Raw genomic sequence first — 26,818 nt, 5'->3', positions numbered from 1 at the left:
AGATCCTTTCGTAGTGGTGGAGTGTTGTAACACCCCGGATGTAATTTACCTTATCTATAATCCAACTCTTGTCGTTTCCGACCCTAAGTTATTTTATTTCCTCATTGTCGGGTTTTTTTCTCCGTGTGTTTTGTCTTTGTCATGCATCTCATATCATGTCACCATGTGCATTGCATTTGTATACGTGTTCGTCTCATGCATCCGAGCATTTTCCCTGTTGTCCGTTTCACATTCCGGTGCTCCTATGTCCTCCGGTGGTCCTTTCTACCTCTTTTCGTGTGTGGCTGTTAAACGTTTTCGGATTGGACCGAGACTTTCCATCTGGCCTTGGTTTACTACCGGTAGACCACCTGTCAAGTTTCGTACCATTTGGACTTCGTTTGATACTCCAACGGTTAACCGAGTGACCGAAAAGACCTCGTGTGTGTTGCAGCCCAACACCTTCCCAAAGTGGCCCAAAACCCACCTAAACCTCCTCCATCATCTAGAGTGTTCGATCATGATCGCGTGGCCGCAAACCGCACCTCATTTGGAGCTTCCTAGCTCCTCCTACCTCTATAAATAGCCTCTCCTCCGAAATCACGGGACTCCTACCCCCTAACCCTAGCTATTTTCCTCGGTTGTCCGGCGCGCCGGACATCGCCACCGCCGCCAACCGGAGGCTGCCACCTGGCAACCGCCGGTGCCACCAACCGCGGCCCGCCGCAGCCCACGTCGGGCCAGCGAGAGCCCGCGCGCGCCCCGCGCCGCCTCAGGCCTCGCCCGCCTTTCTTCCCGCCAACCGGCGCCCGGCGCTGCCTCCAGCTATCGCCGGCGACAGCCGCCCCGCTGATCCGGTCGCCGTGCCGCCCCGGGTCCAGTTCGCCTCGCCTCCACCACCACGCCGCCCCATCGCCGGCGACGCCCGGGCCGCCCCGTCCTCCTCCCGGATCCGGTGACCTCTCCTCCGGCCAAGTACTCCTCCGACGACTTTCTCCCTCCTCCGGTGAACAGTGCTCCGGCGAGCTGCTACAGTGCCCGATCCCGATCTGGATCTGGAAATATCTCGAGGGGTTGACTTTTTCTTCTCTAACCCTAATTTTTTGCAATCTTTGACATGCCATAACTCTGCATTCGTAGCTCCGATTCGTGCGTGTAGCATATAAAAATGTTCGTCTCGATGAGTACATCATTTCATCTCATTGTATCATTTTCTTTTGAGCTAATCTTGATGCCCGAAATGCCATTGGAAGAGGGCTATGTAATGATTATGTCAGATCTGTTTCAGCAAATGGCCTTTTGTCATTTTTGCCATGATTAATGTGTGCATGCTATGATCCTGAGCTCTACATGTGTTTTGTAGAATGACATGCCATCTTTACAGGGGTGTATGCCATGTATTTTTTTGGTCTTTGTGGTGACTAGCACAAGCATGTAAAGTAGCTTACTCAATGATACTGATTTCAGGGACTTAGAATTTCACTAAGTCCTTGTCCTGATATTGTTTTTATGCCATATGTTCATGTTGTTTCCTAGTGATCCGTGCCTCTTTTGAGGATGATCAGTAAGGATGTTTTGTTAATATTGTGGTGCTCTATCCATCCATGTCTTTGTTTGCAATTATGGAGCACCCTAGCTTGAGTCAATCGAGCTCTACTTTTGCTATAAAATGTTCCTGGCAGATTGTTAACATGTTTAGCGATTTTGCCGAGGTTGTTGCTATTGATCCGTGCATGCTATGATGTTGTTCTTGCCATGTATAGCTTCTATGCCATGTCTTCTTGATGGTTGTATGCTTAGTTTGTCATGCAATGCCTCGTAGTGAGTGCATCGAGCTCGTAAACGTGCCTACTTGTTAATCTGTTTTGCATGCTCCAGTTTTCACTAAGTCTGAATATGTTTATGTTTTTGCTATGTTCTCATGCTTGCAAATGTATTTTCTGATCCCTTTTGGCTCTTGGTCACTAAGGGACTTTTGTTATGTGCTTAGAGTAGCTTCATGCCATGCCTTGCTTTGCCATGATATGTTCCTGTAGCATGTAGTTTTTATGCTCTAAAGATTGCTTCCTGATGATAAATTCCTGACTTGTTGTTATTTCCATTAAGTCTGAAACCTGTAATCTTTTGCACTTTTGTCATGCTTGTTTGAACCTGTTAATGAGGGAATTAGCCATAGCTTAGTGTTCATCTTTTGTCAAGCTTTATGAGTGGATCCCTGACATGTATTTTGTTGTCATGTTTGGGTGTTGTAGCATTTGTTCTTGATGCATTTAGATGGCTACTTGCTGATTATCGCAGACCGGTGCCATATTTGTTTTGCTTGCCATTTCCAAACCGTGCATCCGATTCCGGTGATCTTTATATCGATTTCAACCGAAATCACCTCACCTTTCCAGTGGCACTCTTGAATTTCCAAGTTGAGTCCAGGTTCAATCATTCATTTTCAAATCTTGCATATGCATCACATATCACATCCCGCATATCATACCATGTTTGCATCATGTTGCTTGAGCATTGCACGTGGTTGATTGTGCTCCTTTTGCTTGTTGTTCTTGCTTGGGTAGAGTCGGGAGACGAGTTCATGAACGAGGAGCCCGTTGAGTACGCTTTCGAGGATCAAGGCAACTCCGAGAACTTTGCAGGCAATATGACCATACCCTCGAAATCACTTCTATCTTTGCTTACTAGATGCTCGCTCTTTTGCTATGCCTATGCTACGATACCTATCACTTGCTTATCATGCCTCCCAAATTGCCATGTCAAACCTCTAACCCACCTTGTCCTAGCAAACCGTTGTTTGGCTATGTTACCGCTTTGCTCAGCCCCTCTTATAGCGTTGCTAGTTACAGGTGAAGATTGGAGTTTGTTCCATGTTGGAACATGGATATTTTGTTGGGATATCACAATATCTCTTATTTATATTAATGCATCTATATACTTGGTAAAGGGTGGAAGGCTCGGCCTTATGCCTGGTATTTTGTTCCACTCTTGCCGCCCTAGTTTCTGTCATATCGTTGTTATGTTCCCGGATTTTGCGTTCCTTACACGGTTGGGCTATAATGGGAACCCCTTGACAGACCGCCTTGAATAAAACTCCTCCAGCAATGCCCAACATTGGTTTTACCATTCGCCACCTAGCCCCTTTTTCCCTTGAGTTCTGCAGACTCAAGGGTCATCTTTATTTTAACCCCCCCCCCCAGGCCAGTGCTCCTATGAGTGTTGGTCCAAACTAGAGCCCTGTGCAGCGCCCCCTCGGGGAAACTCGAGGTTTGGTTTTAGTTGTATGGAGCGCTCATCTGAGTGTGCCCTGAGAACGAGATATGTGCAGCTCCTATCGGGATTTGTCGGCACATTCGGGCGGTGTTGCTGGACTTGTTTTACCATTGTCGAGATGTCTTGTAACCGGGACTCCGAGTCTGATTGGGTCTTCCGGGGAGAAGGAATATCCTTCGTTGACCGTGAGAGCTTGTGATGGGCTAAGTTGGGACACCCCTGCGGGGATTTGAAGTTTCGAAAGTTGTGCCCGCGGTTATGGGCAGATGGGAATTTGTTAATGTCCAGTTGTAGATAACCTTAAACTTAACTTAATTAAAATGCATCAACCGCTTGTGTAGCCGTGATGGTCTCTTTCCGGCGGAGTCCGGGAAGTGAACACGGCGTTGGAGTTATGCTTGACGTAGGTTGTTCTAGGATCATTTCTTGATCATAGTTTCTCGAACGTGCTTTCCCTTCTCTTCTCGCTCTCTTTTGCGTATGTTAGCCACCATATATGCTAGTGCTTGCTGCAGATCCACCTCATACCTTTTACCCTTCCTATAAGCTTAAATAGTATTGATCGCGAGGGTGTGAGATTGTTGAGTCCCCGTGACTCACAGATTCCTTCCAAAACCAGATGCAGGGACCGATGATACCGCTCCAGATGATATGACCGAGCTCAAGTGGGAGTTCGATGAAGACTCTCGTCGTTACTATGTGTCTTTCCCAGATGATAAGTAGTGGCGCCCAGTTGGGGCGATCGGGGACTTTGTCGCATTTGGGGGTTGATCTTTATTTTGGTTCCGTAGTCGGACTCTGAGTGTATTGGATGAATGTAATGACTTATTTATGTATTTGTGTGACGTGGCGAGTGTAAGCCAACTATGTACCTTTCCCCTTTATTTATTTACATGGGTTGTTGTGAAGATTACCTCACTTGCGACATTGCTTTCAATGCGGTTATGCCTCTAAGTCGTGCTTCGACACGTAGGAGATATAGCCGCATCGAGGGCGTTACAAAAAGTGAGCGTAAACGGTATTGCAATGCATTGAAACAAGGCCTAGGGTTCATACTTTCACTAGTGCAAGTCCTCTCAACAATAATAACATAATTGGATCACATAACTATCCCTCAACATGCAATAAAGAGTCACTTCAAAGTCACTAATAGCGGAGAACAAACGAAGAGATTATGGTAGGGTACAAAACCACCTCAAAGTTATTCTTTCTAATCAATCCGTTGGGCTATTCCTATAAGTGTCACAAACAGCCCTAGAGTTCGTACTAGAATAACACCTTAAGACACAAATCAACCGAAACCCTAATGTCACCTAGATACTCTAATGTCACCTCAAGTATCCGTGGGCATGATTATACGATATGCATCACACAATCTCAGATTCATCTATTCAACCTACACATAGAACCTCAAAGAGTGCCCCAAAGTTTCTACCGAAGAGTCAAGACGAAAACGTGTGCCAACCCCTATGCATAGATTCCCAAGGTCACGGAACCTGCAAGTTGATCACCAAAACATACATCAAGTGGATCATAGAATACCCCATTGTCACCACAGGTATCCCACGCAAGACATACATCAAGTGTTCTCAAATCCTTAAAGACTCAATCCGATAAGATAACTTCAAAGGGAAAACTCAATCCATTACAATAGAGTAGAGGGGGATAAACATCATAAGATCCAACTATAATAGCAAAGCTCGCGATACATCAAGATCATACCACCTCAAGAATACGAGAGACAGAGAGATCAAACACATAGCTACTGGTACATACCCTCAGCCCCGAGGGAGAACTACTCCCTCCTCGTCATGGAGAGCACCGGGATGATGAAGATGGCCACCGGAGAAGGATTGCCCCCTCCAGCAGGGTGCCGGAATGGGTCTAGATTGGTTTTCGGTGGCTACGGAGGCTTCTGGCGGCGGAACTCCCGATCTATTGTGCTATCCGATGGTTTTAGGGTATATGGGTATATATGGGAGGAAGAAGTACGTCAGGGGAGCCACGAGGGGCCCACGAGGGTGGAGGGCGCACCCCCTGCCTCGTGCCTTCCTCGTTGCTTCCCTTACGTACACCCCAAGTCTTCTAGGTTGCTTCCGTTCCAAAAATAAGTTCCGTGAAGTTTCAGGTCAATTGGACTCCGTTTGATTTTCCTTTTCTGCGATACTCTAAAACAAGGAAAAAAACAGAAACTGGCACTGGGCTCTAGGTTAATAGGTTAGTCCCAAAAAATAATATAAAATAGCATATAAATGCATATAAAACATCCAAGGTTGATAATATAATAGCATGGAACAATAAAAAATTATAGATACGTTGGAGACGTATCACGGGGGTACCTGTGGACCCCACTACTCACTAGGGCGCGCTTGGGGGCCCTGGTGTGCCCTAGTGCCTAGTGGGCCCCATAAGGCCCCTCTGGTGCACTTCTTGGGCCTCCTGGGTGTTGTCTGGGCAGAAAAAAATTCTCCAAAAAGTTTCGTGGCATTTGAACTCCGTTTGGTATTGATTTTCTGTGAAGTAAAAAACAAGCCAAAAACAGCAGCTAGCACTAGGCACTATGTCAATAGGTTAGTCCTAAAAAATGATATAAAGTTGCTAGTAAATGAGTATAAAACATCCAAGAATAATACTTTAATAGCATGGAACAATAAAAAAATTATAGATACATTGGAGACGTACCAAGTAGCTATTAGATAATGGGTTGCTAGAGTGACAGAAGCTTAAACCCTAATTTATGCGATATTCCGTAAGGGGCTGATTTTGATCCATATGTTTAAAGATATGATTAAATTTTATCTTAATTCTTTTTTCATAGTTGCATATGCTTGTGGGAGAGTTTAATCATAAGTGGGAGGCTTGTTCAAGTAAGAATAGCACCCAAGCACCGATCCACCCACCTATCAAATTATCAAAGTAACGAACGCGAATCAAACACACATGATGAAAGTGACTAGGTGAAATTCCCATGTGTCCTCGAGAATGTTTTTAATTTCATAATTTTTAGCTAGCTTCTTATTTTAGTTCCTTTGTAATCAACATGTATCTCCAACAACTAATCTCCCGACCCTTCTTTGTGCTAAGCATACTTGTATGCTCACGGACAATGAAAGTTGACTAGACTCGGACCCTTCATTCCTGATCAGCAGCCTCCTCGTGAACAACAAATTTCTAATATTTTGTAAAATAAAGCTCTCTAATATTCCTCGCTAAAAAAATCACCTACGGGTTGGTATTACGTACGAGAACAACAAATTTGTGATCATTTAGCTACATATCTTTTTCAACATCAAAAAACACGAGCCATGAGTTGCTAAAGTGATAGCTCTATTCTGGAGCAAACTATCATCCATGTTAGGTCAGATTACCTATTACCATACAATCTATCAACCATTGTTGTGCCATTATCACACTCCTTCAACATTATCACACCCCTTTAGCCGATGATGATGTGCTTGATTGCTAACTAATATCATACGTGTCACTAGTGATAGACTCACAAGGGCAGAATACATGACCATTTTATGAAATAATTAAAAATGGACATCCGACGTTGTTTGTAGATGTAATGGTGTTGGATCATCCGAGGGTGGTGCAAGCTCTAATAGTCCTAGATCAAGTAAGAGTAATGCATCGTTGAAGGGTGTTGCACATATAAGAAATGGTACGACGATGATGATTAATATTCCACAGATGACTTTTTGGAGGGCCAACTACCACATGCTACAATTTGGATACAATTATGTTCTTCATCAAAATTGTCAAAATCAAGATCTTCATCCAATAGATCCTCGTCTTCCTCTTCCATCAGGTTCTGCATTTTCTCTCCTTCATCCCCATCAATCTCACCACCAAGAACCATTCTTGTCGACTCTGCTTCATAACCACCTCCAACAAGTGATACATAATGTGACACATCCTTGGGTTGAGTACCATCTATCGGTCGTGGCCCAGTTGCATCCATGTCATCAGCAGCTGACTGCCCTGGCCGGGCTCATTCCCTCGCCACCTTCGAACTGTAGGACTGTTTGTATGTCTAGATGGGGTGGGGATGCATATACCACTATCATGACCTAGATGACTTCTCTCATATTTAGTTCTCGGCAATTTTAAGCTTTGCTAGTGGTTGCCTAGAACTTCCTGCACATGCAAGTCTACAAAGAGTAAGGTGACATAAATAAAAGTTGCATAACTAAGGACTAGGGTTAGGAGGATGCAAACATGGGGATGCTTGATGATGTTCACATGGTTCAGGTAGGTGGTGCTATCCTACTGCAGGTTGACGAAGGCTTCAAATCACGAAGATTCTAGGGTCACGGAGATCTCCACGGCAGACACCACCTAGAAAAGGTTCCACGAAGGAGGAACCAACATATGCCACAATGCCTTATAAACACAAAGGTATAGCCTGACTTGGGATAGATCTTTACATAGTAGGAAAATTCTTGGCAATTTACGAGCCAGACACCATCCAAAAGTAATAAGGTTGAGGTTTCTTGGTGATGAATATGTGGCTCTTATGGTTCCAAATATAATCTCGTGCACATCAAAACTCTCTCATGATGGATCTTTGGATTTGAGAGGTTGGAGTGGTAAGCAAGGAGGGAGACTAGAGATCAAAGGTTTGGCTTGAGTGTTGGATTAGAAAGCCCATTTAATTCAACACAAGGATATGTAGTTCTCTATCAGAAATTGTGATTAGAAAATGATATGGTTAAAGTGAACTAGTGGGGGTAAGTTGGGGGTATATATAGGATGGACACAAATTTGACAGTCACACACCTTTTTGCATAGTTCGGAGATTCTGAATGATCAGTTTAGAAATTATAGAAATAACTAAAGGAGGAAACTTTCATATAGCTCGGACGATCATACCAGAAGGCGTTGGAGGCTCTAACTAACCTTTGACTCACATGCGCACGCTACTTGACTCACTCGAAATTTCTAATCTGAGATGGGCAGGAGATTTTGAGTCATTTACATAGTAGCACACAAGTTGTTTGGTGGCTTCGAATGAAAGTGCCTTAAAAGCTATGAATAGATTAGGGTTATGCAACGGGGAGGTGTTTGAAGGTTCAGAAGAAATGGTGCTCTGTGATTCCGGGCAATAAAAGACAACAAGACATTGGGAAAATGGTGAAATGTATTTGTGTGATTTTCAGGTTTGAGCACTTAGAGAAAAGTAACCAATACGATAGCATGGGCTTAAGGTAGCCTTCACCTCCAACTAATTCGTGCGCCTAGATGAAATTTGAGGTATGTTGTATCCTTGTGCATGTCATTTAGTTGTGAGAGAGATGGAAGAGAGCATGTGGAGCAAACCCGCCATCGCCAAAGAATAAGGTGGTGGTAGGATGTAGGTGGAAGGAGTGGGTTGCTTACATGAGGAGATGAGAAAGTCTACTTAGAACCAGAAGGCGAAGATCATTTGTCTTCGGACCTAATGGTTCAAAATAAGAGTACTCAATCGAGAAAAAAGGGTTGTATGTCCATATGTTAGTAAAAATATGGTTTCAGACCTGTTTTAGTGGGCAGTATCATACATTTATGATACTATCATCACAATGCATAGTATCGTAGAGTGACTATCTTATTTATTTGCTTGTAGAATTCCAATATGAATTTGTCGATAATATATATTTGACATGACTTTTGTCGTTCCATGTATATGCTATGATACGATGTCATATTATGATACTATATAAGTCTCTCTTTCTTTATTTAATGACATGTAATGTTAGCTTCATGCTTAGTTGGCATCACATGATACTATCTATGATACTCTCATCTTAATCGATATTGTTAACCATCTAATTTAGACGTAGGGGCCACAACTTCATCTTCCGCATCTCTCACATACTATTGATCTTCCTCCTCTAGCTGCCAACCTTCCCCATGCGGCCGGAGGGCGCTGCCCGCACCCCGCCTCGCTGCTCCACCTTGTCCCAGCTAGCGGGCTACCCCTCTAAATAATCAACCACAATTCCATCACCTGTGACCTCCGGCAGCCCCCCACCGCCCACCCACTTGAACCTGCCAACCTCCGACTCCTCTAGCAGCGACAATGTTGTCGGACCACTCCTGGCTCGGCCTCGTCGTGGCGCCCCCGTCTCTCCGCCTCGGTACTTCGCGCAAAATTAAGAATTGGAATTTCAGGAAACTTATGAATAGCAATTGTGGAGGAAAAAAATCGGTGTCATATAGACAGGAAAAGATTGCGAGTAAAAAGGTTTTCCCGACACATGGCATTTCTACAATTAGCTAGAAGCCATAAGGTTTCATCCATAAGATCTGCATAAGCAACATAAGAAGTTCAACATTGGTAAAATAGACTGAGACTTGCATGCATGTCTAGCACTCTAGCTTGATTAGCAGTGCCTACACTGATTAGTGTCAAGTTTATGGGTTGGTTACGAGTAGGGCAGCTGTTGAGCGCAGTCCAAGTTGTCCCCAAGGTCGTCGACCTTGAGGATCTCACAGTACCGGCGGTAGTACCCGATCCTATCCTTCACCCTCGAATCGGCAGGGAGGTTGCACTCGAGCCCGCCGTTGATGATGTTGGTGGTGAGCCCGAACCCCGCCGTTCGGTTCGCCTGCCTGTCGGCGTCGGTGGGCACGTACCGCCCCAGCATCACGTCGTGGCACGACGGCTTGGGCTCCTGCGGCGTCATCCAGAACCACAGCGCCGCCTTGAACGCCAATACCGGATCGCTCGCCACGAGCTCCGGGTTCCCCGGCCCGTCGAAGCACAGCGCCTCCCCCGCCGGCCCGTAGTTGTAGTTCCTGAAAAATAGACTTTTTAGATACGTGGAGTGCGGCTGTACCGGCCGGCGTGTCGCCGAACACCGGGAATGATGATTCTTTTTTTGTGTGGAATGCTCACCAGGAGAGTTGCATGGGTCCGCGGCCGTGGTAGGATTTACCGGGGACGCAGGGCCACTCCTTGTTGTCGGCGTCGCAGTAGTTGCTGGACGCATTGATCTCTTCCTTGAAGCAGAGGCCCCACGAGTACGGCCCGTCGGGCGCCGTCGCCCACCCGCCGGTGGTCTCATGGGAGATCTGCGCCAGGAAGGCGGCGACCTCGCGCTTGCGCGTGTCCGAGTCGACGTGGTGGGCGCCGCTGCCGAACTCCGGGAACCACTCCGCTGCGCTGACGAAGGAGGAGTAGGTGTAGAATCCCTTGGCGGGGCAGTCGTCGTTGTCCTTGTGCAGGAACATGCTCGAGAACATCGTCTCCGTCACGATCGACGAGATGCGGTGGCGGCGGCCGTAGCGGCCGCGGAAGACGTGGCGCCACCCTTGCCGCTGCCACGAAAATGCCTCCGCGACGCCGACGTTCAGGATGAGGGTAGCGGCGGCCAGGGAGAAGGCCAGCAGGACGGGAGGAAGAAACAAGCGCGCCATCGTCGTGGCTAGCTCTAGAAGCTTAGAACATTGACGGCGGCAAGGGCTGCATCTGTGCAGTGGGAAGCCAGAGCATATGTAGAGGATGCATATGCGACGCGGTGGTAATCTGAGAACGTGGCACGTGCGGGGAGGTAGCGGCGTAGCGGCCGGACAGAGAACACGGCGACCAGGGCGGCGGCTACTGGCATCGGTTTTTTAGACGAGGCATCTGCATGAGGTGATGGGGTTTGACTTTGATCTGGTGACAATAATTGTTCTGGCCCTCGGAAAATGAGCTAGGTCAATGGTTTCCTCACTTAGTGGATCAACGAAGCGGAGGCATAAAACATTTGGCGTCCGAGATGCTCCATGTTAGCTCAAGATGCCATCCTTTTTCTTTGGACACCGATAATGCCCAAACCTTCGGTCTGAGGAGGATCGTGCTTTTCCTTTTACGGAGAAGCACAATTGTGTTTCTCGCATAAGCACATATTATGCTTCTCACATAAAGCACTACTTTCTGATTTTTTTTAAGAACAAACAATTTTCCCGTCAAAACCTAAGGAAAACCAGCGAAAACGGAAAGCTAAATAAAATAAAATAAAATAAAATAAAAAAGCCCAAATAAAACCTGAAAACATGTGCAGAAAAAAAATGAAAACCCAAAGGTGCGCCTAGATGGTCAGGTGCGGTTAGGTTGTTAGTGACATGCCAGTCAGCGTGGTAGCAGAGGCGATAAACACAGCAGACGATTATGATGAGATACATAAAGTCCTAGCAGTTCTAAAAAAAGGAGCCACACAAAACTATTTTTTCTGAGATACATGACATCTCGTATTTAATATACGGTGTGAGTTATAGAAATAAAGACTAGCAAATGTTCACGTATTTAGGAAAAGGATGTTGTCATGTGATTAGAAACATTTTATATCTATACATAATAATAAAGGAAAGAAGATTTCATATAGTTCATCAAGGGAGGAAGATTTCATAGTTCTTCATACATTTATTAGTCTTTTTTTAAAAAACCATGCATCAATTTAGTCGTTGTTCATGCGTCTCCTAGCACCGACCAGGCCTCCAGCGGCGCAGCTACTCATTCGCATGGACAAATCGAGGACATGGGCCTCAAGCAACGAACCTGAGACCAACTGATTGTTTCAAGTTTCTAAAAAAATACTGATTGTTTGAACCCCTTAAAAATGATTGTTTGACGTGGTTAAAAAGAAAATGTGAAAGCTGGACTCGAACCTGAGAAAAACTGATAGTTTGTATCATGCGCTAGCCACGACATCAAGACAAACATTCTGATATATATGTAGATGCTAGCGTAATATACGGTATGCACAAGGAAGTGACTTCCATGTGCTAGAACTCCATCGAAATATAGAAGAAAAACGAGTCTTTGTCGCCCATATTCATTCTTTTTAGTGAGCGAAAGATTCATTACCTCATCATCTGCGTTGAAAATTTAGCATGCGGACTAACCACAATATCAAGACAATTGTTTAGTATTACATCACAATAGAATTTATTTGTAGTCATAAAGATCACGTCGGCTAGGTAATGAGTAATAAGATCACGTCCCTTCTAGCACGGTTCAATGACAGTTGTGTCGTGCGGTGACCGAGCTCGTCACCTTGAGATTGATCACGTTCAGATGTGTTGTGATCATATGTATACCATGTCACCGTCGGTAGGGACGGGAATGAGAATAAGGGACGACACAAGTGTGGCGCTATGTTAAAATAAAGGACGTGGACATGTTGGAAGAAGGGTCTTGAACCATACTTGTTGAGCTAGGGTCGCATGATATTTTTTTTCTTCCATCGCAACGCACGGACATGTGTGCTAGTAGATTTTAAAAATGTTTGTGCGTTAGGGAAAAAAGAAAATAAGAAAACAAAATTCTAGATTCAAAGGAAAAATGAAATAGATAGATTAAAAATGAAAAATAAAAAACATAAAATGAAATCAGAAAACAAATAGTTGAAAAAAACACAGTACCTTCAGCCACAATGGGCCGGCCCATTAGGTGATTAGGGTGTTGGTTATGATTATAGGGGAAATCAACATTAAAAATCTCTTCAAACAAGCCCAAGAAAATGTTCCTGCTAATCTCTGGAAATATTGGCAAGAGATAAAATTCAAACCAATATTTCTAGAATCTCAGAAATAATTATTTTGGGCCTTTGAGTTAATCCAATAAATATTTGAATTGGATTTATATTTATTATATAATAAATATATGTTCAATAATTCTGAAAATTGTTGATGTAATGTGCGATAGGGCCAGCCCATTAGCTTAGGCCACTCGCTATGTCGGTCGATGTACTGGTTTGGACCATTTTGTTTTTCAATATTTTGTGGTTTCTTTTGTTTTTCACCGGTTTTTAAATGGTTTTGTGGTTTCCGTTGTTTTCCGCCTATTTTCTTTGTTGCTTTCATGTTTTTATTGGCTTCTTTCTTTCTTTCCTTTTTTTGCCGGTCTTCCATTTCTTTCTCGGTTTCACTCTATTTTCTATTGCCATTTCTTTCTTCCTTCCTTTCTTCGTTTTTCTTTATTTCTTTTCTCGGGTTTCTTTGCTTCCTCCTCAGGATTCACTGTTTTCATTTCTTTTGCATTGGTTTCTTCAATTCTCATTTTTTTGGTTTTCTCTCTTTTCCTTTTCTGGAGTTTATTGGGTTTTGTGGTTTTTCTTTGTATCTTCGTCAATTTTCAGCGGTTCCTTTTTTGTGCAACACATGCAACCTTTTTTCAGTACATATTAAACATTTTCGTATACATCAGAAACATATTTTATATACATATTTAACATTTTCAAAGTACATGCTTAACATTTTTGAAAACTTATATTTTTAATCTACCTTTTCCCATACACATTGTACATTTTCGTATATATCTAAAACATTTTAATACTTGCTTAATATTTTTAAATACTAGATTAACATTTTTTCCAAATATATGTTTTGATGTCTATTGCTTTCATGCGCTTTGTACATTTTTGGTAGACATCAAAAATATTTTTAATCTATGTTTAACATTTTTAGTATAAATTATAAGTTTTTTAAACATATGTCTTGATATCTATTGTTTTCTTACGCATTGCAACATTTTGGTATAAACCTAAATTATTTTTAATACGCATTTAACAATTTTCAAATACCTGATTATTTTTTGAAATATATGCATTGATGTCTATTGTTTTGATATACATTGTACATTTTTGGTATAGATCTGAAACATGTTTTAGTACTGGTTTGATATTTTAATATACATGATTAACATTTATGGAAATATATGCTTTGATGTCTACTTGTTTTCGTTCATATCGTACATTTTTCTTATACATCCGAAACATTTATAAATATGATTTCCATTTCTAAAATGAAATGCACATTTTTTATAATGCTAGAAACACTTTTCTACATTTATCTTACAATTTTTTACATGGCATGAACATTTTGAAATTCATAATTTTAAAATAGTTAAATTTAAATTTCGAAATATACTTATTTATACTATTTTTTTCGAAAATATGAACAAATGAGATAATAAAAACTATGGAAGAACGAACAACAAATTGAAAAAACAAATGAGAAGCTATGCTCCTTTTGCTACTGGGCCGCCCCCCTAGTGCATCTTTAGGCAAGCATACGATAGGTCTTGCTGGCCGTGGCGAAATCACTAGTTAAGGGTCACCGTTGCAGAGGTCATTCCCACCTTTGTTGTTGACAAGACACACTGCATCTATGCCACTTGTTGCATTCAGGGAGTTTTTTTTTATAGATTTGTTTCTTAAATATTTTATCTCTTAAACCCTGCGTCCAAATCATGAATTGTTTTCATCTTTGGATTTCTTGTGTCAAAATCTTTGAAACTAGATCCCAAATAAATAGTTTTAGCAAAAATAAATTCATGAAAAATTGAGTGTCAAATAAACTCAGAAAATAGAAATTGAAAAAAACCTGAAAAACAAACACCGACAAAAAACAATCGAAAGGAAGATTGAAAAAATGAATAAAGAAAATCAAAACCTAAAAGCAAGGCTGTTCTTTTTCGCTTTGTTAGGAAGTATAACTGTGTTCTTCCCTTTCCAGAAAGCACGGATGTGCCTCTCACGAAAGCACACGTTGTGCTTTTGCCTTTTTCAAGAAATCACGATTGTGCTTTTCCCTTTTAGGAAGAACAATTGTGTTTCTCGCAGAAAAGCACAGCTTCTCGATTTGTTTTTGATGCAAAGATTTTTTTCACCAAAACCTAGGAAGAATCAGTCAAAAATGGAAAGTCAATTTTTTTAAAGAAAACCCAAACAAAAACTGAAAATATGTGCAGAAGGAAAAAAGTGAAACCCGAAGAGTGTGCCTGGAGTGACACATCGCAGCATCTGAGCGCACCACCTGGCAAGCTCCATGTGTCAGAAAAAACGACCATTGCAGCTTCCCCCAAATGGGTAAGAGCATCTCCACTAGAGCCCCAAGAAGCCTGCCCAAGTCACTTTTTAGGCGCCGGCGGGCAAAAAACGCTCCAGTTATGCCCCCAAGTGCTCGTTTTTTGCCGGCAAAAGCAAAAAAACAGCGCCGGCTGCCCCATGCAACACCCAGCGCGTCCGGGGGCTCCTGGGGGACATAATTTCACCGTTTTAGGCGCTGGCCCACCTGCCAGCGTCTCCCTCCTGTCCCCTCACTGGCCCACCCACCCATGTGCTTCCTCCTCTCTCTCCCTCCATGCACACACACAGACACGGCAGAAGCCCTTCGCTCCCGTCCTCGCTGCCTGGCACGCCGCTCTGCTCTCGTGTCCGTCGCCAGAGGGCCGCCCACGCCCAGCCGCCCGGCCGCCTCCGCCTCGCCGCCCTGCGGCCCGCTCCTCCGCCTCTACTTCCTGCGCGGCGGCTCCCGCAAGTGGCTCTCCAGCCTGCTCCAGACCGCCGGTTGCCCGCTCCTTCTCGTGCCGCTCGGCTTCTCCTACTCCTCCCGCCGCCGGCGCGGCCCCCGCCAAGGGGACGACGCCACGGCCAGCAGCGACGCCTTCCTAATGACGCCCCGCCTCCTGGCCACGTCCGTCGTCGTCGGCCTCATGACCGGCACCGACAACTTCCTCTACGCATCGGCCAGGCCTACCTCCCGGTGTCCACCTCCTCCATCCTCATCTCCATGCAGTTGGCCTTCACGGCCGCCTTCGCGCTGCTGCTCGTGCGCCCGCCCTTCACGGGCTCCACGGTCAATGCGACCTCCCACCTGCATGAGCTCGCGAAGCAGCCGGCGCGGGAGCAGGAGCAGGCAGGCACGTGGCAGCCGGAGCAGGGAGCCACGGGGGCGCGGTCCAGCGGCGGGGCCGTGCACAGGAGGTGCGTGCTCGAGGCGGGGCGGGCGCGCGCGACGGGAAGCGCAGGGCGGGGACAACTGGCGGCGGCCAGGGCGGGAGGCCGGGCGGGCGCGCGCGGCCAGGCGCGGGCGCGGCCACGGGCGCGAGCAGGGCGGGGGTGGCGAGCAGCGGCGGCCAGGCGCGGGCACGAGCAAGGGTGGGGTGGCGAGCAACAGGCGGGCGCGAGCAGGGCGGGGGTGGCGAGCAGCAGGCGGGCGCGAGCAGCAGCAGCCAGGCGCGGGGGCTGGGGTGGTGCAGCCTCGGTGGGTAGTGTTGAGGCTCGAGCTCGACGTGGTGCGCCTCGAGGTGGAGCACGGGGGCGTCGTCGAGGCCGCGACGAGGAGACGGGAGGAGGCCGCGACAGCCAGCCATCGCCGTGCGTGCGCCGCGATGCAAGCCGTGCGGCGCGGCCGCCCGTGAAGAGCATGCAGTCTGCGCGGTGCCAGGAGGACGTCGGCGGCGGCACGGGGGGGCGCACCGAGCTCGAGCAGCGCGTTGCCGGCGGCGGAAGACGAAGACGCGGCCGAGGGAGTCGCCTGGTCGGCTGGGGTCGTCGCCGACGAGCTCGAGCTCGCGTGGCCCGGCAGTGCCCAGAACATGTTTGTTGTAATGACAAAGCGAAAAAAAAATAAGACACAACATGGGGAGCACAATGGGGGGAAATTTTTTGCACCCAGACGTAAAGTTAGCGCCGGGGCCTCCCCATGAGACTGAAAAAACACCTCCTGGAGCACAATGGCTGGAGATGCCCTAACTGTCAGGTAGTTACTCCCTGAATGCGGCTATGTGCTACCCACTACGAGTCCCACCACATCTTTCCTACTCCCTTCATCCAGGTTTATTAGGCCCCTGGACCAAAACGCTGGTACCAAGGCACCACAATTAATTCCCCAAAATAAGCACTGCTCCTTCGATTTTCACGCATAATTAACTGCAAAAGCAATGCTGCTCCGCACAGCTTCTTGCATGAAGCCCCACGGTCAAATAATCTAGCCAATCCCTGGCGCTTGGGAACCCTTTTGACAGCCCCACACTCAATTAATCTGCATGCAGCCCCGTCAGGTAGAGAAAGGAACGAAGCGTTGGCAGCAGAAATCGATGCAGGGGACTTTTAAAACCGGACGCGCTTCCTCCGTCCACGGGCCTAACAAACCCGGACGAAGGTAGTAGTAATGACGTCCCATCATCATGTTGACATCATGTTCTATTTTTCCTCCCGTCTTTTTTCTTTCACATTCTTCCCTTTATTTATTCATTTATATTTTGAAATATTCTAAATATAAATATCAAGAAAGACACTTTACACAAATTTTAATAAAATGTCAATCTTTCATCTGAAAAATGTTACACATGTATAGAAAAATACTTTTGAAGTATGCGAAAAATATAGAAGGCCAATCATAACAAGTAGTAAATATTAATGATGAGTATAAAAAAAATGTTAATCATGTGTACGATAAATGTTTGTGGCTTGTAAAAAATGTTGCACATTATAAAATGCATGTGACATGTTTTTTTAAATGTGTATACATTGTAGAAAATGTTTGTATAATTAAAATGATTAATTTATGAAAATATTTACGTTACATTTAAAAATGTTTTTGTCATTAAAAAATGTTCCAATGTCTATTTAAACAATGTTTGACATATATTCAAAAACATATTCAAAACATGTTTTTGTAAACATGTTAAAGATTTATTAAAAAATGTGAAACATTTATAAAATAATGTAGATGTCATGAAAAATGTACAAGGCGTATGATAAAAATGACATCGAAACATATTCCTGATAATAATGTATATATATATATATATAATGTTAATCATGTATTCCAACAATGTTAGACATTGTAAAAAATGTTCCTGATATAAAAAATATGTTTTAGAAAAAGAAATAAAAAGGAAAAAGGCAAAAAGGCAAGGAAAACCAAAGAAAATTGGTGAAAACTGAAGAAAGAAACAGAACACCAAGAAGGAAAAGAAGAACAAGGGAAAAGAAAGAAACCCGAAGAAAAGACCCAAAAAACTAAATAAAAAATAAAAGGAAAGAAAATAGAAAAGAAAAACACAGTGAAAATCCATGGAAAGCCTAAGAAAAAATATGCTACAAACAGTGGAAAAAACCAAAATAAAATAAAAGAAAAGAAAAACGAACTACCGCCATGCTACAATGTTTGGCTGACCCACTAGTGCCCGCTCTTATGTGATTATTAGGAATCACTATGGATGAGATATAGCCTGGCGGGTCTTTCTATAAGGCTGCCCGTAATGGGAGTATAATAGGTAGTATCATGCATGCCAACTAAGCAATTTTGATGAAGTGGCATAGAATTAAATGAAGAAAGAGAGGCTTGAGTATCATATCATGATACTGTATCATATTAAATGATGTGCTACTTTGTGTCATGCATGGCAATAAATGTAGTCCTCTATGATACCAACATATGATACTATGCATTAGGGATGTAGTATTATAGACTAATATCATATGCATGATACTAGTATATGATACTCCCCATTACAACTAGCCTAAGCGAGACATAGTCACGTCGCATGCGACGAGCCTATAATAATGTGAGAATTAACGAAGGGCCCTTTTCTTGGCATGTCACTAATGTGTTTGTTGGCCCATTTGCGTGGTAAGAAGTCCTACTAATCTCTAGCCAATCCTTAATTTCTAAATAGTTACAACCCATTAGCTAACTTTTATAAGCATGTCACATCAACACCTATGCATGTCCACCACAAATCATAAGTTGCATTTATTTATATGCATCATCTACATAATTTGTTAAGCATGCAACCATGCCAATGCATGTCGTTATAATTTTGCATTAATTTAACCATGCAACAGTACTACTACATTAGCAAACCATACATGTCGCCAATAAGTTATATTTTTTGAATTTATTTGTATATTGCCATATACGGCATATGTGTCGTATACTTGGAGCATACCTACGTAGTTCATGATTCACACGAGAGCAGATGGATCTGTTTGTGCTATGGACACAGAATTGAAAGAGGAAATTTTAGCCTTTTATCAGGCTCTTTACTCGTCGCAAGGCGTCCACGATGCCAATGCGCTGTTATCACATGTTCCCACCCGGGTTACACCGGGTATGAACGATCTTCTTTGCAAGCCGTTCGAACCACCCGAAGTGCGCCAGGCTCTGTTCCAAATGTCTCCATCCAAGGCGCCCGGAGTAGACGGTTTCACGGCGGGCTTTTTCCAACGCCACTGGGAGCTTCTTGGAGAAGACGTAACCAAGGCGGTGCTGGATTTTCTTAATGGTGGTGAACTACCCACGGGCATAAATGATACATCGATCACTTTGATTCCAAAGGTACGTCACCCCCAAAATATTTCACAGTATAGTCCTATCGCACTTTGCCCCGTTTTATACAAAGTGGCTGTCAAGGTGATTGCCAACCGCTTGCGCATGTGCATGGATGATATTATTAGTGAAGAACAAAGTGCCTTCGTCCCCGATCGTTTGATTACTGACAACGTCCTGGTGGCCTTTGAAAGTGTTCATACGATGAAGAGGCGAAAGAAAGGGAAAATTTTCACATGTGCAGTCAAACTTGACATGATGAAAGCCTATGATAGGGTGGAATGGCATTTCTTGGAGTTAATCCTATTGAAACTTGGGTTCAGGGTCAATCTGGTGAGGTTGATCATGAAGTGTGTCACTTCCGTTCGCTTTGCAGTCCGGGTGAACAGAGAGCTGCTACCATATTTTTCTCCATCCAGAGGACTTCGGGAAGGATGTCCAATATCTCCATATTTGTTTCTCCTTTGTGCCGAGGGCTTCTCGTCTCTCTTGAAGAACTATGGCAACTATGTTGACAGAGGTATTCGAGTAAACTTCAGAGCCCCATGGGTGAACCATCTCTTGTTCACCGACGATAGCCTTATCTTCATCAAGGCGAACACGGAAAGTGCAACAAGACTTAATCAGATTCTGCAGATCTATGGCGATGCTTCCGGGCAATGCGTAAACAGAAGCAAGATGCCATTTATTTCAGTCCGAACACTCCTACAGATCTCAGGCAAACTTTGAAGCAACTGCTAGGTGTCCAAGTGGAAGCGTTTTCAGAGCGATACCTTGGCCTACCTACTGCCGTTGGCAAGATCAATAGTGGAACGTTTGAACATTTGAGCGATCGAGCTAGGGGAAAAATGCAAGGCTGGTCCGAGCGTTTGTTTGCATGCGCTGGCCGGGAAGCATTAATCAAGTCTATTGTTCAGGCGATTCCTACATTCAACATGAGCTGCTTCCTTCTCACAAAGAAGGTGTGCAAAGGCCTCACGTCTAGCATGGCAAAGTTCTGGTGGGGAAGCTCCCTAGATAAGCGATCCTTGCACTGGATTGCCTGGGACAAGCTAGTCACGCCCAAGTGCAAGGGCGGAATGGGCTTCCGTGATCTCCGTATGTTTAACTTGGCTTTACTAGGGAAGCATGGTTGGCGTTTTATGATGAATCCGAACTCTCTATGTGCCAAGGAGATGAAAGGAAGATATTTCCCAGACTCAGATTTCCTACATGCTCCGGTTCCCAAGTCCTCGTCTGCCACTTGGCAGGCAATTGTGGCGGGCCCTGAAGCATTGCAGGCTGGTCTGGTGAAATGAGTAGGCGATGGATCGTCCATATCAATATGGGAGGATAAATGGATTCCTTCCACCATCAAGATGTCTCCTTTGTTCCGTCCAGCTAACACCATGGTGGAAACCGTGAGTGAATTGATAGACCCACTGAACTGGACATGGCGGACAGAGCAGGTCCGAGAGATCTTCATCGCGCCGGATGCCGCAGCCATTTTGAACATTCCGTTGCGGCACGGCGGGGGCGAAGATACCTATGCATGGGCCTTTGAGAAGTCAGGCATTTACTCTGTTAAATCGACGTATCGTGCTCTCGTGAATCAAAAAGAGCGACAGGCTCTAGATGAGGGGCAAGTTACCGGCACTTCAGTGGATCAACAACATGTGTGGAATGCCATTTGGAAACTCAAAGTAGTCCCTAAAGTCAAGGTGTTTTGGTGGCGTGTGATGAGAGGGATCTTACCGGACGAATGCACTCTCAAACGCCGCCATATGAAGCAGGTTAGCTCCTGCAAGGTTTGTTTGGCAGGAGAAGAAGATCTGGAGCACGCACTTATGCTTTGTTCACATGCTCGCCGGTTCTGGGAGGAAACCCGGCTGCTCTTCGATATCAACTTGCCAAGGCTGCACCCACACACATGGCGCAAGGACATTTTATGTGATCAACGCTTTTCTGAGAAGGAAAGAGCGATCCTAGTCACGGTGATGTGGGCAATATGGACATTCCGAAATCGGCTCACACACGAACGGGATGGAATTGATCCTATCTTTTCAGTAAGACGCATACGCGAGGATCTAGCTCTACTTGAGCTACCGAAGCAACAAGTCTCTATGCTGCCTGGTTTTGGATGGCGGCCGCCCGACGATGGATATATGAAAATCAACACCAACGCTGCTACACATCTCGATGATGGCAACGCAGGGGCGGGCGGCGTCGCTCGTTCGGCATCGGGCTTCAAGGGTGCATGGTGCAAGCCGATCCCGAGGGTGACAGATCCTCTCATAGCGGAGGCTCTAGCGCTCAAGGAAGGAGTATTACTTGCAACACTACGAGGCTACACGCATGTGATCATGGAGACTGACTGTCTAGAGGCAGTAAACCTCTGGAACTCTCGCTACACCGATCGCTCGGTGATAGCTCCTATCCTAGATGAAATAGGAGAGCTAGCTTTTAGTTTTACTTCTTTTACTGTTCAACATGTAATGAGATCAGCGAACGGTCCAGCACATTTGTGTGCAAAGCGTGCTTGTGCGCTTTCTGTGACTGAGAGCTGGCTAGACTCTACCCCACCGTTCCTGATCAGCAGCCTTCTGGCAGACTGCTCAGCGAGCACGTTTGTTGAATAAAGCTCTCTAAGGTTTCCCTGCAAAAAAAAACATTTTTATAGAAATGGAGTGGCCTTTTGTTAACAACAATGTATCGCGAATACCCCTAAAAAATGTAAATCACGAATATTCTTACATTTTTCTGCATTAGTTTAGTTGTTTTTCTATCACCTATTAATATAATTATTCTAACAAGGTTTCCGCAGCAACTCTCAGGGCATCGTGTAACATCTATAATATCCCGGCCAGGCGGCCATCAACCAAGGCCTCATGCAGATGGCATTTTTTGCGTACCTAACAAAGGGTTTAAACCAGCTTGATTGCTAAGCAGAAGAACAAGTTCACACATTATTTGTAGCAAAGGTGCAAAGACGACATCAGGCACAAGCTAATCGCTCCAACATACCGCACTGGACTGCCTATGATCACCGGAGCAAAAGCACGCGAGACCCGGCCCCATGCGCGCTTGCATGTGCTAGAACATGGCGGCACGGCGTTTCTGCGACATAATCATAGATTCGCCGTGGAATTAAACTAAGAGCTGATGATAAATTCATTATCCTAGATTCGCCCTTGAATTAAACTAAGAGCTGATGATAAATTCGGGAATAATAATTCAGCACTGCATTCTTGCCAAATCATTGTAGTCGTGGTCCTGTCGTGGCTCGTGGGCAGAGAGGAATGGTCTTAATCGGGCCATCCAGCTTGTCAAAGACAATGTATTGGCGTGGCATAGCAACCCCGGCCACAGATATCGGCATTCGACTTGGTTTGCTTTCGCAACGGCGCCTACATATGATATGACCCGAACCGGCCTTCAGGTTTCTAGTAGTAATCTTCATGCATTTACAGCGTTAAGGTGGTCCGCGGAGGCCATTCAGATTCACACCCGATCGGGGCCGGACTTTTGTCCCTATGGCCGGGACGTTCGTGTTTCGACGTGCCGACTGGCCAGTGCTTCAGCACATGGAATGGCCGGCGGTAACGACTAGCGACGGCGTCCATTAATGCTTGGCCACGCACGTAGGAGTACCTTGCAACCACGCTCTTCTGTACGACTTAGCATATTTGCTTTCAACTGATCAGAGCGTATCACGTGAGTGCATCCAAGATATATATTCACGTTGGGTCGTGCAAGATATTTTTTGGAACATGGCCGTGCATGTTAGGTCGAGAACATCTTAATTCGGTGCTACTTGGAGTGCTACCGTTCGCGCGCATATATATGCCATCATAGCACATTTTTCTTTGAAGAAGAGTCAACTTGTACAAGTTAAAAGGTCCAGGGATGAATTACTACTATGTTAGTCATTCTGTTTTTTCTAGTTCTATAAGTTCACGGTAAGAACGATCCGATATAATAACTAAGAGTAGTACAAGTAGTCAATGGTTGGTGCGGATATGGTCTTCGTTACAGTTTGTCGATCGCTCTTTCGATCGCTTTGTCCATGTCTACGCATAGCTTTTGGTCTTTACTAGTTGCTGGTGTGTTTCCTCGTGTGTGTGTGTGTGTGGGCGGGGGGGGGGGGGGGGGGGTGTTGAATTGGATTGGCTATGTGCATCCTAATTATGCAGAGACCGGATGTGTACTCATTATATTATTTCCTGTTGATGCTGCATTTGAGCCAATAAAATCCATGCTTTGTCGAAAAACAAGTAGCTCTGTAGGAAAAGAAATGTACAAGTAGCTAGCACTGCATCCGCTTATGCCCAACAACACACACTTTTTATTCCAAGAAAACATTTGGTTTATTCATCTTCAATCATGACAGTAAAACGAATATGAGAAGTAACAAAAACTGCATCTAGATTCGTAGACCACCTAACGACGACTACAAGCACATAAATGAGCCAAAGGCGCGCCACCATCATTGCCCCTCCCTCATCGGAGCCGGGCAAAACTTGTTGTAGTAGACAGCCCGAAAGTTGTCGAGCTAAGGCCCCATAGGACCAGCGCAGCAGAATATCAACCGCCGCCGATGAAGAGTAGCATAGATCGGAAGGATCCAACCTGAAACCACATGAACGTAGACAAACTATAGCCAGATCCGAGCAAATCCACCAAAGACAGATCCGCCGAAGACACACCTCCACACGTCCGCCGATGATGATAGACACACCATCGAGATTGGGAGCTAGACGGGGAGAACTTTATTCTATCTTCAGGGAGCCGCCGCCGTCTCATCTTCCTGAGCAGAATACAAACCCTAACAAAACGCGAAGAAACAATTGAAAACAGAGCCCTCTCGTTGGCAAGGGCCGAGATCCACCGCGTCGACATGCACCTAAGGCCATCGGAGATGAGGCGGACCGACGATACCCTGTCAGGAGGCAGGGAACCCCTAAAATTTTCTTGGGGAGGAGGCAGCCCGCTTTATCAACAACACACATTATTACATAGACAATACAACAAGAAGCACATCTAAATATTGTATTTTCATATGCCGTCACATACATATAGACATGCATGTCCACCACAAATAGTAGTACAAGTAGTCAATGGTTTGTGCGGATATGATCACAGTTATAGTTTGTCGATCGCTGATCTAATTGCTTTGACCTTGCATATGCATGGCTTTTGATCTTATGATTTTTCTAGTTGCTGGTGTGTTTCCGCGTGTGCATTGGGTTGGCCGTGTGCATCCTAATTATGTCGAGACTGGATGTGTGCTCATTATATTGTATTCTCTTGATAATCCATTTGAGCCAATAAAATTCACCCTTTATTGAAAACAAGTAGTTGATGACCCACAAGTATAGGGGATCAATTGTAGCTCTTTTCGATAAGTAAGAGTGTCGAACTCAACGAGGAGCAGAAGGAAATGACAAGTGATTTTCAGTATGGTGATGTCTGCAAGTGCTGAAATTGTAAGTAACAGAGTAGTTTGATAGCAAGATAATTTGTAACGAACAAGTAACGATAGTAGTAACAAAAGTGCAGCAAGGTAGCCCAATCCTTTTGAGCCAAAGGACAGGCCAAAACGGCCTCTTATGATAAGAAAAGCGGTCTTGAGGGTACACGGGATTTTCATCTAGTCACTTTCATTGTGTTGGCTTAATTCGTGTTTGGTACTTTGATAATTTGACATGTGGGTGGACCGGTGCTTAGCTGTTGTTCTTACTTGAACAAACCTGCTACTTATGATTAACCCTCCCGCAAGCATCCGCAACTATGAGAAAAGTATTAAGAATAAATTCTAACCATAGCATTAAACTTTTGGATCCAATCAATTTCTTACGGAATAGCGCATAAACTGGGGTTTAAACTTCTGTCACTCTCGCAACCCATCATCTAATTGCTACTCCACAATGCATTCCCTTAGGCGCAAATATGGTGAAGTGTCATGTAGTCGATGTTCACATGACACCACTAAGGGAATCACGACATACATACTATCAAAATATCGAACACATATCAAGTTCACATGATTACTTGCAATATGATTTCTTCCGTGAGCTCAAGAACAAAAGTAACTTCTCACAAATGATAATCATGCTCAAGATCAGAGGGGTATTAAATAGCATATTGGATCTGAACATATAATCTTCCACCAAATAAACCATATATTAATCAACTACAAGATGTAATCAACACTACTAGTCACCCACAAGCACCAATCTATAGTTTCGGTAACAAGATTGAACACAAGAGATGAACTAGGGTTTAAGAGGAGATGGTGCTGTTGAAGATGTTGATGGAGAATGCCCTCCCCAAGATGGAGAGTTGTTGGTGATGACGATGATTTTCCCCTCCGGTAGGGAAGTTCCCCCGGTAGAATCGCTCCGCCGGAGGGCAAAAGTGCTCCTGCCCAAGTTCCGCCTCGAGACGGCGGCGCTCCGTCCTGAAAGTCCTCTGTTGATTTTTTTTCTAGGTCAAAATGACTTATATACCAGAAGATGGGCACCGGAGGTGGGCCTGGGTGAGCACAACCCACCAGGGCGCGCCTAGGTTGGTTGTGTCCACCTGGTGGGCCCCCTCTGGTAGTTATTTGCTCCAATATTCTTCATTTATTTGATAAAAAATCTCCGTGAAATTTCAGATTGTTTGGAGTTGTGCACAATAGGTGGCCTGACATAGCTTTTCCCGGTCCAGATTTCCAGCTGCCGGAATTCTCCCTCTTTGTGTATGCCTTACATATTATGAGAGAAAGGCATAGAATTACTCCAAAAGGCATTATTATGGATAAAAACATCATAAATAATAGTAGGAAAACATGATGCAAAATGGACGTATGAATTCCCACAAGCTTAGACCTCGCTTGTCCTCAAGCAAAAACCGAAATCGAAAAACATGTCCACATGCTTATATATATATATAGAGAGAGAGAGAGGTGTCGATAAAAACAAAATACGGACATAGAAGCATCATGTTCATTATTATAACAGCAACAAACTTAAACATAAAACTTTTATCAACGAACTTTTATCATAGACTTCTCATGAATAAGTGACAATTCATCACACTATTGAAGTATAAAGCAAAAACTCTATTAGAAACCAACAAACTATATTCCCAGTCAACCTTGCAACTATAATTCATCATCTTTTCAGGAAGGGTCACGTATCGGAGCGTTTAGACAAGTCCACATACTCAACCATCATATAGCATTCTATGATTGCTAACACTCACTGCATACACATGAGAAAAACGTTTCAACCGGACACATAGAAAGATATGGGCTTATAGTTTCGCCTCCCAACGTATTCACCTCAAGGGTGATTTCAACAATAATAATTCATGCTATCTATATTCAACTGGACATATGTGCCTACATCTTTCCTCACCACATGATGCTTACCGAAGGAGAAAAATAAAAAGGAATAGAAGGAAAACTTTGACTCTTTGCATAAAAGTAAAATACATAAAAGTAAAAGAT

General features: G+C 44.5%; 1 protein-coding gene across 2 annotated transcripts; it reads right to left on the bottom strand.

The window, feature by feature from the left end:
- Positions 1-9,453: 9,453 nt before the first annotated feature.
- On the bottom strand, positions 9,454-10,857 carry LOC125508321 (endochitinase). 2 transcript variants are annotated; one of them, XM_087547635.1, is made up of 3 exons: positions 10,702-10,857; positions 10,136-10,669; positions 9,454-10,035 (listed from the first exon to the last, which is right to left on the bottom strand). In XM_087547635.1, the coding sequence occupies exons 1-3, from the start codon at positions 10,845-10,847 to the stop codon at positions 9,663-9,665; spliced, it is 1,053 nt and encodes a 350-aa protein (XP_087403761.1). In that variant the 5' UTR covers positions 10,848-10,857; the 3' UTR covers positions 9,454-9,662. The 2 variants fall into 2 exon arrangements, with proteins under 2 accessions (XP_087403761.1, XP_048528998.1); XM_048673041.2 differs by having other exon boundaries at positions 10,136-10,777.
- Positions 10,858-26,818: the final 15,961 nt, after the last annotated feature.

Source organism: Triticum urartu, chromosome 1A (genome assembly GCF_056163025.1).
Source record: "Triticum urartu cultivar PI428250 chromosome 1A, HENAU_Tu73, whole genome shotgun sequence".
Lineage (NCBI taxonomy): Eukaryota > Viridiplantae > Streptophyta > Magnoliopsida > Poales > Poaceae > Triticum > Triticum urartu.
The sequence above is the reverse complement of the archived record's forward strand: the minus strand, read 5'-3'. Positions and strand labels throughout refer to the sequence as shown.